Source organism: Zalophus californianus, chromosome 13 (assembly GCF_009762305.2).
Source record: "Zalophus californianus isolate mZalCal1 chromosome 13, mZalCal1.pri.v2, whole genome shotgun sequence".
Lineage (NCBI taxonomy): Eukaryota > Metazoa > Chordata > Mammalia > Carnivora > Otariidae > Zalophus > Zalophus californianus.
Genome location: NC_045607.1, coordinates 33,723,602 through 33,738,330, shown reverse-complemented (window position 1 = coordinate 33,738,330; position 14,729 = coordinate 33,723,602). Strand labels below are relative to the sequence as shown.

The 14,729-nt window shown below is 42.0% G+C and overlaps 1 protein-coding gene across 3 annotated transcripts in view; it reads left to right on the top strand.

Moving 5' to 3' along the window:
• The window catches only part of TDRD7 (tudor domain containing 7), a 77,849-nt gene that overhangs the window by 42,344 nt on the left and 20,776 nt on the right, over positions 1-14,729 (top strand). For all 3 annotated transcript variants that reach the window (XM_027616331.1, XM_027616330.1, XM_027616332.2), the window contains 5 exons: positions 1,557-1,743; positions 5,998-6,109; positions 7,657-7,859; positions 8,866-9,000; positions 10,768-10,854. In XM_027616331.1, coding sequence (XP_027472132.1) covers positions 1,557-1,743; positions 5,998-6,109; positions 7,657-7,859; positions 8,866-9,000; positions 10,768-10,854 — 724 coding nt within the window. The remainder of the gene's footprint in view (positions 1-1,556; positions 1,744-5,997; positions 6,110-7,656; positions 7,860-8,865; positions 9,001-10,767; positions 10,855-14,729) is intronic.

Here is a 14,729-nt window from a genome sequence, read left to right as displayed (position 1 = left end):
GCCGTGTGGCCACTCTTCTCTACTGCTTGCCATAGAGAGCAGATTTCATGCTGCTTCTCTCCCCCCTCCTCCTCCTCCCTAGCAGAGGCCCATGCTGAGCAGGCCTCGGCCCGTCGGGCTCCGAGGGCTGTAGCAGCACTAAAAGGAGGCCTGGGAGAGTCCAGGTCACAGGAAATGGGCCCTTAGGTGGAGCTGCAGACCCCCCCCCCCCCCGGGGGACTTCGGAGCCGAGTGTGCAGCTGTACTGCAGGTGGACCCTTCACATTTGTGGAGCTCAGTCAGCGGAACCCATAGAGTGTGACAAGGCTTCTTCGGCTTCTAGAGTAAATGATGTCCATGTCATATTTGGTTTTAAAATAGCCATTGCCTCAAAAGAGGCATTCTTTCTGTATTGTGTAGGACTTTTTAAAGTCTTTTTTCCTCGAGTAACAAATAGGTTGAATAGGGTATGTTCTGTCCTGCTGATAGTTACTAAGAATGCATGAGAACGTTCCCAAAGGAATAGTTTCTTAAAGCTCTATGGGACCACGTGGGCCCTGGGTAAAAGCTGGAACAATGCAAAGGGCAGTGTGTTTGTGGCACGTCCCCATCTCCGTGGTCAGCATAGCTTCCAGCCAAAAAGGCTGCATCCTGTGGCCTGGACAGCTCCTGCTATAGGCGCCCAACTTGGTTTTGCTGGAGTTTACATCCTGGAAGGAGGGCTTTGATGGAATTGTCCCTGAGCACTGATGGGCAAAAAAAAAAACAAAGCCTATTTGTGGGAGAAAGGGAAATAGTGTGTTTTGATAACATAAACTAGAACAAGATGACTGCAGTTTCAACAGCAGAAAATTGTAGAAGGGGATAGGCCGTATCCTGAAAAAGACTTCTCGGAAAGCATATAATTTAAGAGAGATTTAACTAGAAGATATCATCTCTTTAAGGGTATCAAAACTCAACATTTTGTGGTAATTCGTTCAAATTTGTTCAGTAAGCTGGGAGGATGGGTTGTCACATAGTCGTGTTTAGTGTTTTTAAGGCTTTGTTTTTCTCTATTAAAATTTCATTTGTTTTCAGAGCTTGAATCTTGTTCAAACCCAGCCTCAGGGCAAACCTGTCAACTAGATTCTCTTCTCAGTAATCTATAAAGACTTCCAGCAGCCTTAGTCAAAACCTTAAGTCCACTCTTGCTAATCTGGCCTGCACTGGCATCTCCATTTTCCACCGTATCTCCTTTCTTCCCTTCCCTTGAATTTTTTCTCAGCCGCGTCCCCCCTGTAGTTCCCTGATTGCTTACTGTGACATCCTCCAGCTGTCTGGACTGTTGCCAAGCATTTGCTCTGCTGGGTTTGACCTGGTCTTATTTTGCATGAGCTCCACAATATTACATTTTCCTTTATCAAGACGGAAATGTTTACTAAATATATGTTCTCTTACCTGTTGGTATAAGCCAAGTCTGAGACTGGAACCAAAGATGGCCATGGGAAAAAAAAAAAACAGAGTAACGTGAATGAACTCCTATGGTTTCCCTCCTCCTGGGTTGCTTCATCTGTGTTCTCTTCCTTTAATTAATTCAGGTATGTGGGCAAAGACTATTCTGCTGCTCAGGAATTAATGGAAGATGAGATGAAGGAGTATTACAGTAAGAACCCTAAGGTCACTCCAGTCCAGACTGTGCATGTCGGGCAGTTACTGGCTGTAAATGCAGAGGAGGATGCTTGGTTACGGGCACAAATCATCTCAACGGAAGAGAACAAAATAAAGGCAAGCACTGTTTACTTTGTCATAGCATTATGAAGACAAACACATTATTTTTCAAATGTAAGTGTTACTTCTAATATTGTGTCCTTCCTAACTGCATTTAGTTTTTTCCAGAAGTTGACAAGATAATATCTGTAAAAGATTAACCCTGTCAGGTTTTAAGTCAGTGGTAGTCATATTATCTCAGAGTTTTAGTAAAAAAAAAAAAAAAAAGTCCATGGTAGTATTCAGAATCCGTGATGTAATCGGGAAAAGGCCTTTATTTCCATTCCCAGGAGATATATAATAAACAGTGATCAGAGCTTCGTGGGCTTCCTATCCAGGTCAGCACTCTGGAGTCAGGGAAGCATACAGATCAGAGGACATGACATTCTTCCTCTCCCCTCTTCCGCAGCCAGTGGAGGAGAACCGTGAACAGGGCTCGGGTCGTGCCCCAAGAGCTGTCCAAGTGGGCAGCCCTCATGGTCCTCTTGGGGAGGTCAGAGGATTCTTTCTCCAGTCTCTTCCATCAGCAGGCTCCAAGACTTCCAGGCTTGGCCATGTTCATGGCGGTCAGACTCTGCCGCATGACCTCTTCTTTCCCTCAGTGCAAACTGAGAAGGAGAACTCGCTCACTCTCAAGGCGCAATTTTGTCTAGGTTCTGCAAGCAGGGAAATACACTTCTATCTCTGCAGCCTCTGTCCCATAATTTGAAACGTATTTATTGTGGTGATGTCAGTCCCTGGCAAATAACCCTTTTTGTGTCCATCAGATACTCTCCCCTGAAACCCCTGGCCCCAAGATCAGTGTCAGGAGGGTCAGAAAGGGATGCTTGCTGTTCCTCCCCAGATGGTTCCATAGTAGAGGCGCTGACCCTCCCCAGGGGCAAGCTCACCCTAACCACCTAGCCATCCCTGGCCATTCACAGAGAGATTTGGGAAATCCCTTAACTAAATCTACAAAGCTCCAACTTTTGAGCAATTGACCTGACTTTAAAAATCTGAAAATTGGAAGTTTGGCAGTTTCTTATAAAGTTAAACTTACCACATGACCCTAAGTATTTCACAAGAGAAGTGAAAACATAGGTCCACAAAAAAGCTTGTACACATGTTTGCAGCAGCTTTATTATTAAGAGTCCCAACTGGAAACAACCCAAATGTTTACCAGTTGGTGAATGTATAAGCAAATTGTAGTTTATTCATATAATGGAATACTATTCAACAATAAAAAGGAATGAATTACTGAAAACAGTCACGTGGATAAAACCCACAGACTGTGCAAGTTAGAGAAGCCAGATACAAAAGAGTTATCCTGTATGATTCTAAGTAAATGATGTCTAAGAACAGGTAAAATTCATCTGTAGTGATAGGAATCAGATCAGTGGTTGCCTGGGACAGGAGGTGGAGGGGGCTTAATTGGAAAGGGGTAAGGGGGAGCTTTTTGGAGTGGTGAATGTGATCTGTATCTTGATTAGGGTGGTCATTATATACGTACATACATTTGTCAAAATCCATCAAACTGTATACTTTAAATGGGCATTTTTCATTCAATATAAATTATATGTGGATAAAATTGAAAAAAAAATCTGGAAAAAGCTAAGGACCAAGCAGGGAACTGAACCAGTGGGGACCACAGTGTGATTAGCAGCTTGGGCCCTAGTCCTATTTCTGCCTGTGAATGTCCTGTGCCCTTGCTCAAGTCCTTCCATTCCCTTCTCTGTGTCTCAGATGCCCTTCCCTGGGTGAAAACACTCCAGTCGAGAGACCCTGTCTTCACTGGAACCTCCTCTGGGAAAGAAAACCTTTCACACAATCTTAAGAATGGCTAAAGAAGAAGTAAAAACCAGGAGGGCAGGGTCGTAAAAGCCAGAAGGAGCAAGTGTCTGATGGGGAGGGAGTGCTCGCTGTGGCGTGGCTGCTGAGAGTGTTGGGGGTACAGGGGTGCCTCAGTATGCTGTACAGTCCTAAGCTCTCACACAGCAGTGGTTGGAGCAATTCTGGCCTGAGCTGGCTCCCCACAGCCCCGTGAAGCAGACAGACATGCAGTTCCCCCCTTATCTGGAGAAACCCCAGCTACTTAGGAAGTCTTAACTCCTCTCGAACGGTGCTATCCCCGACAGCGAGTACAATTCCCTCCTTGCTTTCCACTTGTCAGATCCCTGGTGAGAATGGAAAACAGGAGGATGAAGTCATGCCCTGAAGTGGGTACGGTCTGCCACTTCTCTCTCACGGGGCATGGGGAGATCTGCGGCCACTTGATGGTGCCAGAGCACCAGGAATCGCCTGGGGCTGGATGCCAGGACTGTGAGCCTCCTTGTGCTGATCCCAGGGCACTGGGGAGAGAAATTCCACTCAGTCCTCACAGAGCAAAGGACACAGGGCAGAGTGTGGTGCGTGTCAAACTCTCAGTCCCTGAACAGATGTTTTGTAAACTGCAGCTGCCATATAAATAGACGATATTTGATTCAGAAAGAAAGAAAGACAAGAGAACAAGCTCCAAACATTACAGAAACCTTTTGAAGATTTTGGAGCACTTTTTCTTTAGTCTCTTGATGCTAGGAATACATTCTGAATTTCCCAGGAATGATGATTTCACATATTATGTCCTGTTGTTAGACCATGTTATCTCCATTCTAGGTCCGGGAAGAACAGAGTCCAAGTTGTAGGTGGTGATAGCTATTAAAGGAAAGGACTGCTCCTGACTCCTGAGGCCTCTGGGGAGAAAGCAGAGGTGCTGATCAGGGACTGGAGAAATGAGCCCCTACATTTAAATGGCTGGCCACCTGCTATGGGAGCCCCGCCAGAGATCTCAGCCTATGGGAGCATTGAATCAGGATAGAGATTCTGGGAGGTGATTGTCTCCAGCATGGGACATACAGGCCCCACACACCCAGTTATCAGGTGGTCTGGAAGGGTGTTCGCCTTCTTTGCATCTCTTCTTTTTTCCCTTTGATTCCCTGCTGGGGAGAATTTCTGTTTTGTATGTTTAGTACCGTAATCTAGGTATTAAGAAGCTGGCCTCTGAACTTCATTTTTCTACACGACATGAAAGCACCTGGCTCTGTGCTACTCAGTATTTCTTAGGCATGCCTTTGCTCTGGTTTCGGTTGTTGCTTTGTTTTAATAATGTCTGTTTGAATTAGAGAAGCATACTAGGTTTTCAACTCCTTCCCTCAGATTCTTAGTTATCATCCTATAGTTATCATTTAAACCACAGCTCTGTGTTTCTAGATTTTATTTTTCTCGAAAAAAAGAGGCTTTGTTTATATAGTCCTTTCCAATTTAAGGTGTTATTAATACTCCAGAAGTAACATCCAGGCTGTAAATGATCTGTGCCAATGGTGAGGAAGAGTCCTGCAGGTTTCTGCAAACACAGAACTCTGTCCAGCAGATTTGGGCCTTTTGCTGAGCTAGCCGAAGGCCTAACCCAGCTTTGCAGCACTGAAAAGAAACGAACAAGAAGTACCTATTTTTACAGTGTCACATTCCCTGTCATCTAGCCATGGCATCACTGTTGTCATTGACAGAAAGCAGTTTGGTCCCCTGAAGCTTGGTTGCTGGGAGTAGACCACCGCAAGTGCTGTTTTGGGGATTTCGAATCTGATCAGTACCCTTCTATGGGTGATGCCCTCTCTAGAAACAAGTACTGCTGTCTAAGGATGCGCATCCTTAGTGGAAGTATGTAAATCGAGAAAGAATACGGTGAGGCGGGCATCCCCTTATGTTATAACGAAAGGACGGGGGCAGTGAGGGCTGGCAGAACCAGACGGTGGTGCTGCTGAGAAGCTGGCATGAAGGAATCTGAGTTCAGCAGTCTTCCCTCGTTCTTCCCACTGGCCAGGCAGAGTGGGGCCTGGAGTCAGGAGGCCTGGCTTCCCTGCTCCCAGCCCTAGCCTTTCTCTTCTGGGCTAAGTCAGGGGCACCACCCTTGGCATTTTCCAGGTAGTCTGGTGCCACTTAACATGCTGATTATGAAATAAATGCAACTAGTTAAATGTGTCAGATGCTTTTTAAGAAGTGAGGATAAAAAAATTTTATTTGGGGGCACCTGGATGGCTCAGTCATTGGGCATCTGCCTTCGGCTCAGGTCATGATCCCAGGGTCCTGGGATCGAGCCCCACATCGGGCTCCCTGCTCCGCGGGAAGCCTGCTTCTCCCTCTGCCAGTACCCCTGCTTGTGTTCCCTCTCTTGCTATGGTCTCTGTCAAATAAATAAATAAAATCTTTAAAAAAAAATTTTTTTTATTTGAACCTAAATGATGTTTCTGTTATCATCAGGTATGCTATGTTGACTATGGTTTTAGTGAAAATATTGAAAAGAGCAAAGCATACAGATTGAACCCAAAGTTCTGTTCACTCTCATTCCAAGCTACAAAGTGTAAGCTAGCAGGTAAGAGGAACTTTTTTTTAAAGCTTTCTCCACTTTGATACATTATTACCACTGTACTTTTGGGTAGTTAAATCCTAAAATGTCCTTAATGTCCTCTTTATAAGATGTGATCATTGTAAATATGTTATAATGTTTTATTTTATTTTATATTATATATATTTTATTATAAAAATGTGTATTGGCCATCTTAAAGGTTTTGTTGTTGTTCTAACTGCCCTAGCAACAATGCTAGAGGCCCTGGATCATGGGGTTTGATCAGTCTGAATCCTGTTGTTTGACCTGGACTCTCCACTTCTTTCCCACTGAGGTGGGCTCTGGGTGCTGCTAATTAGCAAATAACACACCTTGTGCGTCTCCGGCACATGTATGCAAGTGACATGGTAGGGATAACCTCCAACCATGGAGGATGCGGTGGCCACGTTCATACCAGGAAAGACATGGGAGTGTGTAAGCATCATGCCAGGAGAGCCTGAGCTAGATTCAGCAAATGACCGCCATTCTTTCATGAAAATTAGCCCACAGAGAAATACCTCCTTCTCAGCAAGGATGCATCTATCAGACGAGCTGGGTATGGCTCTGTGAGATAAATCTGAAGTAATGTTAGAAGCCTGTTACAAACCCCTGGGAGGTAGTTTTGAAAGAATATATCAAGAACATAGGCCAAGATTTAGGATGCTGAAGTGAGAGGTTTGGTAAAAGCTGTAATGTTACGTGTCTAGAGAACAGAATGAGAACAAGAGAAAGGTAGCCCAGAGGGAGTCTGTGAACTTGTGCTGTGGATTTCAAGGGGAAGAATACAGAAATGGACCTTATAGCACCATTGGGGAAATGATGAGCTAGTTTTAATTAGTTTAATAGAATAACTTAGAGTTATCATGTATATGCTACATAGAATTACAATTTTCAAAGAATTTAAGGAGTAATGAGACTACAGTAAAACTCACCTAATACCCATATTATGTTAAATATTAAATACGATTTAATCCTTCTTTGATAAATCACAAAGTTCTTTGGTATACTCAGAATCATCATGGTGTACTTAAGAAAAAATAAGGAAAAAAGTGATTTTATAAATTTCTAATGCATGCATGTTCATTTTATATGAATAATTGTCTATTTAATTAGAAAAAATGAAAAAGGTCAAGGGTAAATTTTTAGGAAAAACATTACAAATACATGACTGGCAGACATAACTGATTGATAGCTTCTTATATGTACTAGTCTTTTTGGTTTGAATATGTGTTTATATATAATAAGTGAAGGCCATTCTCCTGAGGTACAAATTCTGATAGGTCATCAACTTTTCTTTTTGTTTTAAGATTGCCTGCCTTTGTGTAATCATTTAAAAGGGCATTCACACTATAATATGTATTTTAAGACCTAAGGATGGGTAATGTGAAGAAGATTGTAAAACAACACTTCCCTAGAAAATTTTCTAAGAATTTTGTAGTAGCATCACAATTATAATAAGTGGCCAGAACAAACCCATTCCATCTTAAAATGATTCTGCTAATTAAGTAGAAATTAAAATATTCCATCTTTTTTAGGGTTGGAAGTTTTAAGTGATGATCCTGATTTAGTAAAGGTGGTTGAATCTTTAACTTGTGGAAAGATCTTTGCAGTGGAAATACTTGAAAAAGCGGATATCCCGCTTGTTGTCCTATACGACACCTCAGGAGAAGATGACATCAATATTAATGCCACCTGCTTAAAGGCGATCTGCGACAAGTCTCTGGAGGCTCACCTTCAGGTAGCATGGTGACTGCTATAGTCATCTGTTACACATACGCAGGGAAGAAAGTTTTTGGAAAAGAATGTTACAAATTTTAGGCTAGCAATAGATAGGGACAGATCACCTGTGTATGGAGGGAAAAAAGGTAGGGGGGTGGTTGAAGGGGGGAAAATAAGGCCAAAACACAAGCAGTCATTATTAAGAATTGGGTTTTCATTTTATATTCCAGTTTCTACACTAAAATTGTATTTTATATGAAATTATTTTGCAAAGGTAATAGGGGCGGATAATACAAAAGAAGGGAAAATTAGATCCATGAAGATATTTTTTAAACTGTTAGCTTTTACAGTTTTAAACTGTGAAAAACACAAATTTCTTCAAAGAAGGAAGTCTTTAAATAAATTATAGAACAGCCACTCTGAAGAACAGGATGTTAAAAATGGTCATTGTAAAGACTTTGTGGCAACACTGGGAAAACATTTGTTTAATAGGTAGAACAACAGTGAATTGTCTTTATATTATGGTTTGACTTAAAAAATGGCCAAAATTAAGGCTTTACTATGATTATAACTTAAAAATTACTAAAACTCATGTGGCCGATAAACATAGGTTAGAAAGTAGGCTGATAATGGGATTGATTTTGTGAGAGTTTTTTATTTTCATTTCCGTTAATGTTGCAAAAATATGTTTTATGTAATAATGATTTCTCCAAATTAATGGGGAGAAAATAAACCAAAACCAAAAGGCTAAGATGTTCTTAGCCTTTCAGGTAATGAAATGCGGTAATAAGTTAATGTATGCAAACTGTCTACTTTGTGCCTGACCCAATGATATCAGATATTCCTTTTGGAAAGAGAGGTATCCAAATGAGTTTTTCACATTATTCTGTCATCGAATCTGCTCTCCAGCTTACTTAAAAGGTTTTAAAATGCAAAGACAAATGAGATGATTGAGGTAGATACCCCTTAAGTAGACAGGAGCTACGCTCTATTCTCAAGTGTCCTTGGTGTGTCCTTTGTTCCAGATTGATGCTATGTACACAAATGTCAGAGTGACTAATATTTGCTCTGATGGCACACTCTACTGCCAGGTGCCTTGTAAAGGTCTGAACAAGCTCAACGATCTTCTGCATAAGATAGAGGACTACTTCCATTGTAAGGTACGGCGGAGCATCATCCACCTCTAAAATTAATCCTAAAATTGCAAACAAGAGGGGTCACTAACTAGTATAATTGTGTGTAACTTTTGAATAGTTTGAGGGAGAAGCTGTAGAATAGTGGGTAAGAGCCCCAGACTGCGGAACTGAAAAGAAAAAAAAAACCCCACTGGTTTCTGCATTATGAAATGAGGACAATAGTAGAGTGTATATCCATCCGTAGGACTGATGTGAAGACTAGTGGCAAGACTGCTTAACACAGTGCCTGGCACAGAGTAAGTGCTCAGCAACTGACAGACTTGTGATTTACAAGGTGGAGCTGATGATGCTACAGTGCAGCTGCTTGTGACTTTGTCTGCTAGAGCCAGCAGGGTCCTCTTCCTCGGGCAAAGACAAAACCGTGGAGTTTAGGAGGAGAATAAAACTTCTAGGCATCACTCTCCAAGCTCTTTTTGGTCCCTGAGAACCTACCACCTCGGTAAATGTGGCTCTGTGTTTAAATTTATTAATAAGCTCCTTACCCTTTGATTCTAGTATTCTTTTCTGAATCAGGGTCTGTAGAGGTTTTGTTTTAAGGTTCTAAGGTGATGTTCTTACCTCCATTAGGGCTTTATAGTTGTAATCCAGAATATGCTGTGGTTTTGAGTGAGTAAACCCTAATACCACCTCAATCTTGACCCCCTTGCCCCTAGAAGTGAACCCTTCCCTCTAACCTCTGAACGTGCCTCTTGGCATCATCTGCAGCATGGTAGTTTAGCTATTTGGGTATTTGTTTGCCTTACCCAAAGTATAGGCTTCTGGAGGGCAGAGGCAGAGCTTTACCAGGTACTGCTAAGTACCTAATTCACTTAGGTACTACAGTATCTAATCTAGTGTCATGCATAGAATAGGTATTCCAAAATATTTGCTGAATCAGGTTAAACTTGTATTCAGACAACAGCCTAGAACGTAGGCATTAGATCTGTAGCTTTACCTCTCTCTGCATTCCAGATGTCTCAGCTGTATCTCAGGGTCATTACTGAAGTTTAGTTTGCTAATCTGTCTTGGAGAAATCGGAGACATCCCCAGAAGCTGACTCCAGTGACTTATTTGCATGCATGTGCTTCTTACCTATGGTGGTGAAAAGCTCTCTTGATAGTCCCTAGTGCACTGGTAGCCTGAGTGCAAACATTGCCTCTGGGGAGAGTAGAAACATTCACCCTGAACAAGAGAGACCTTGGCAGGTCCCCAGCTTCAAACTACAGCAAAAGACGAGGGTGCAGAGGTCCACGGCTGTGATGTGTTGACATTTCACTGGCACTGATATCCCTATTTGTGTGGATAACATTTGTTTTGGAAGTAAAATCTCATCTTTGAATCTAAATGTTTTAAAAGTTGAAAAGAAGAAGCCTTCTGGATGGCTAGCCCAACCTCACTTTCATCCAGGCTCTTCTCCTTTTTGGCAGATTCATCCTCCCTCTTCATGTTTGACTGATGGCATTAGTACCTGGATGAATCATACTGACCTGCACACTAACGTTTGTAGACATTTTAACAGGGCTGATTTATGAGCTGTGTGTGAGGAGGGAGAGTAGACGGTGCCATCAACAAATGTCTGAGAAACAGGACAGACCATCACCCTCAAACACGCACCACCGCGCACTCCTCACGGGGAGCCTGGCTAAGTACCCGTGCGCTGGTTGGCCTGAGCCACAGCGATGTTTTTCTAACGGTGTAGCAATCCGCTCTTTACTAAGAGTAATAAAAGTGTCCTGCATTTCTGTTTTGTAGCACATGACCTCCCAGTACTTCGTTTCGTTACCCTTCTGTGGGAAAGTCTGCCTCTTCCATTGCAAAGGAAAATGGTTACGAGTAGAGGTAAAATCAGTTACTTGACTTCTTTTTTAAGCTTATTATGAAATATTTTAGACATACAAACAAGTTTTGTGAAAAATGAAATAAGCACCCACGTACTCATCACCATGGGAGAAAGAAAACATGCCCATTATGGTTGAGGCTCCGTGTCTGCATCCCCTTCTTCTACTCCCATCCTGGGGGAGCTGCCAGCCAAATGGGGTGTTTCTCATTCCCATTCATTTCTTTATACATTCACTATATTTGTATTTATACATACAAATTTTTGCTATCTATATATTTTATATAGATACAGTGGAAATACAGAAATGAAAATGTGTATAGAATATTTATAGTAAGACTTAATAAAATATAACTGAACAGATAAACGTTTATAAAATGCATGTAAATAGTAGAACGTATTGATTCTTCTGACACATGCTCCTTCATTATATGTGAGATTCATCCATGTTGGTGTGTGCAGCTCTTGTTCATTTGTTTTTGCGCGGTTTGATTAATAATAGTCTATGAAGATGCCAATGTGATTACTCCCATTCTCCTGACAATGGATATTCAGATTGTTTCTAAAGTTTTGTTATGGACGGCACTGCCAGGAGCCTTCCCGTGCAGGTCTCCCAGGGTACCCAGGAAGGAACCGAGCTTCTGGGTAGAGAGAGTGCATGTCTTCAGTTTCATGAGATATTGCCTAATGCTCTCTAGAGTCACCCTTTAACCGGGGGTAGGGCGTAGCCCTTTGAGAGTTCTGGCTTCCTGAGGAAGGGGTCTCAGATCCTCCTTCCATCCTGCCCAGGATGGCTTTGGCTTCAGTGTTCACATACTCCTCTACTATTTCTAGTCCCTCATAATTGTCTTAGTTTCTTGCAAGCACAGTTATGAATTTGAAAAGAGGACTGTTATATTTTATCACATATTTCTATATGTTTTTCAAAGGCAGGTTTTAGATTTTTGTGGCTGCTATTTCTTTTCTTTCTTCTATTTTGTTTAGTAATTTTTTATTGTTATGTTAATCACCATACATTACATCATTAGTTTTTGATGTAGTGTTCCATGATTCATTGTTTGTGCATAACACCCAGTGCTCCACGCAGAATGTGCCCTCTTTAATACCCATCACCAGGCTAACCCATCCCCCCACCCCGCTCCCCTCTAGAACCCTCAGTTTGTTTTTCAGAGTCCATCGTCTCTCATGGTTCATCTCCCCTTCCGACTTACTCCCCTTCATTCTTCCCCTCCTGCTATCTTCTTTTTTTTTCTTAACATATCTTGCATTATTTGTTTCAGAAGTACAGATCTGTGATTCATCAGTCTTGTACAATTCACAGCGCTCACCATAGCACATACCCTCCCCAATGTCTATCACCCAGCCACCCCATCCCTCCCGCCCCCTACCACTCCAGCAACCCTCAGTTTGTTTCCTGAGATTAAGAATTCCTCATATCAGTGAGGTCATATGATACATGTCTTTCTCTGATTGACTTATTTCACTCAGCATTAACACCCTCCAGTTCCATCCACGTCGTTGCAAATGGCAAGATCTCATTCCTTTTGATGGCTGCATAATATTCCATTGTGTATATATACCACCTCTTCTTTATCCATTCATTTGTCGATGGACATCTTGGCTCTTTCCACAGTTTGGCTATTGTGGACATTGCTGCTATACACATTGGGGTGCACGTACCCCTTTGGATCCCTACATTTGTATCTTTGTGGTAAATACCCAGTAGTGCAATTGCTGGATCGTATGGTAGCTCTATTTTCAACTGTTTGAGGAACCTCCATACTGTTTTCCAGAGTGGCTGCACCAGCTTGCAGTCCCACCAACAGTGTAGGGGGGTTCCCCTTTCTCCGCATCCCCGCCAACATCTGTCGTTTCCTGACTTGTTAATTTTAGCCATTCTGACTGGTGTGAGGTGGTATCTCATGGAGGTTTTGATTTGGATTTCCCTGATGCTGAGCGATGTTGAGCACTTTTCATGTGTCTGTTGGCCATTTGGATGTCTTCTTTGGAAAAATGTCTGTTCATGTCTTCTGCCCATTTCTTGATTGGATTATTCTTTGGGTGTTGAGTTTGATAAGTTCTTTATAGATTTTGGATACTAGCCCTTTATCTGATATGTCATTTGCAAATATATTCTCCCATTCTCTCGGTTGTCTTTTGGTTTTGTGGACTGTTTCTTTTGCTGTGCAAAAGCCTTTTATCTTGATGAAATCCCAATAGTTCATTTCTGCCCTTGCTTCCCTTGCCTTTGGCGATGTGTCTAGGAAGAAGTTGCTGTGGCTGAGATCGAAGAGGTTGCTACCTGTGTTCTTCTTTAGGATTTTGATGGACTCCTGTCTCACATTTAGGTCTTTCAACCATTTGGAGTCTATTTTTGTGTGTGGTGTAAGGAAATGGTCCAGTTTCTTTCTTCTGCATGTGGCTGTCCAATTTTCCCAACACCATTTGTTGAAGAGACTGTCTTTTTTCCATTGGACATTCTTTCCTGCTTTGTCAAAGATTAGTTGACCATAGAGTTGAGGGTCCATTTCTGGGCTCTCTATTCTGTTCCACTGATCTATTTGTTTGTTTTTGTGCCAGTACCATACTGTCTTGATGATGACAGCTTTGTAATAGAGCTGGAAACTTTCCTTCTATTTTTGATACCTGGTTTGTTCAATTGCTAAAATTGCAAACTTGGGTTTGATTCTTTTTTCCTTTTTTGTCTTTGTTACAGAGGTTCTTTTTTTCTTTTTTTCCATTTTTTTAATTTTATCATGTTATGTTAATCACCATACATTACATCATTAGTTTTTGATGTAGTGGTCCATTGTTCATTGTTTGCATATAACACCCAGTGCTCCATTCAATATGTGCTCTCTTTAATACCCATCACCAGGCTAACCCATCCCCCCATCCCCCTCCCTTCTAGAACCCTCAGTTTGTTTCTCAGAGTCCATAGTCTCTCATGGTTCATCTCCCCCTCCAATTTCCCCCTCTTCATTTTTCCCTTCCTACTATCTTCTTTTTTTTTTTTTTTTAGCATATATTGCATTATTTGTTTCAGAGGTACAGGTCTGTGATTCAACAGTCTTACACAATTCACAGCACTCACCATAGCCCATACCCTCCCCAATGTCCATCACCCAGCCGCCCAATCCCTCCCACCCCCCACCACTCCAGCAACCCTCAATTTGTTTCCTGAGATTAAGAATTCCTCATGTCAGTGAGGTCATATGATACGTCTTTATCTGATTGACTTATTTCACTCAGCACAATACCCTCCAGTTCCATCCACATCATTGCAAATGGCAAGATTTCATTCCTTTTGATGGCTGCATAATATTCCAGTGTGTGTGTGTGTATGTGTGTGTGTGTGTGTGTGTACACACACACACACACACACACACCACATCTTCTTTATCCATTCATCTGTCGATGGACATCTTGGCTCTTTCCACAGTTTGGCTATTGTGGACATTGGTGCTATAAACATTGGGGTGCACATACCCCTTCGGATCCCTACATTTGTATCTTTGTGGTAAATACCCAGTAGTGCAATTGCTGGATCATATGGTAGCTCTATTTTCAACTGTTTGAGGAACCTCCATACTGTTTTCCAGAGTGATTGCACCAGCTTGCATTCCCACCAACAGTGTAGGAGGGTTCCCCTTTCTCCACATCCCCACCAATATCTGTCATTTCCTGACTTGTTAATTTTAGCCATTCTGACTGGTGTGAGGTGGTATCTCATTGAGGTTTTTTTTTTTTTCTTTAAATTTTTTAATTGTTATGTTAATCACCATACATTACATCATTAGTTTTTATGTAGTGTTCCATGATTCATTGTTTGTGCATAACACCCAGTGCTCCACGCAGAACGTGCCCTCCTTAATAC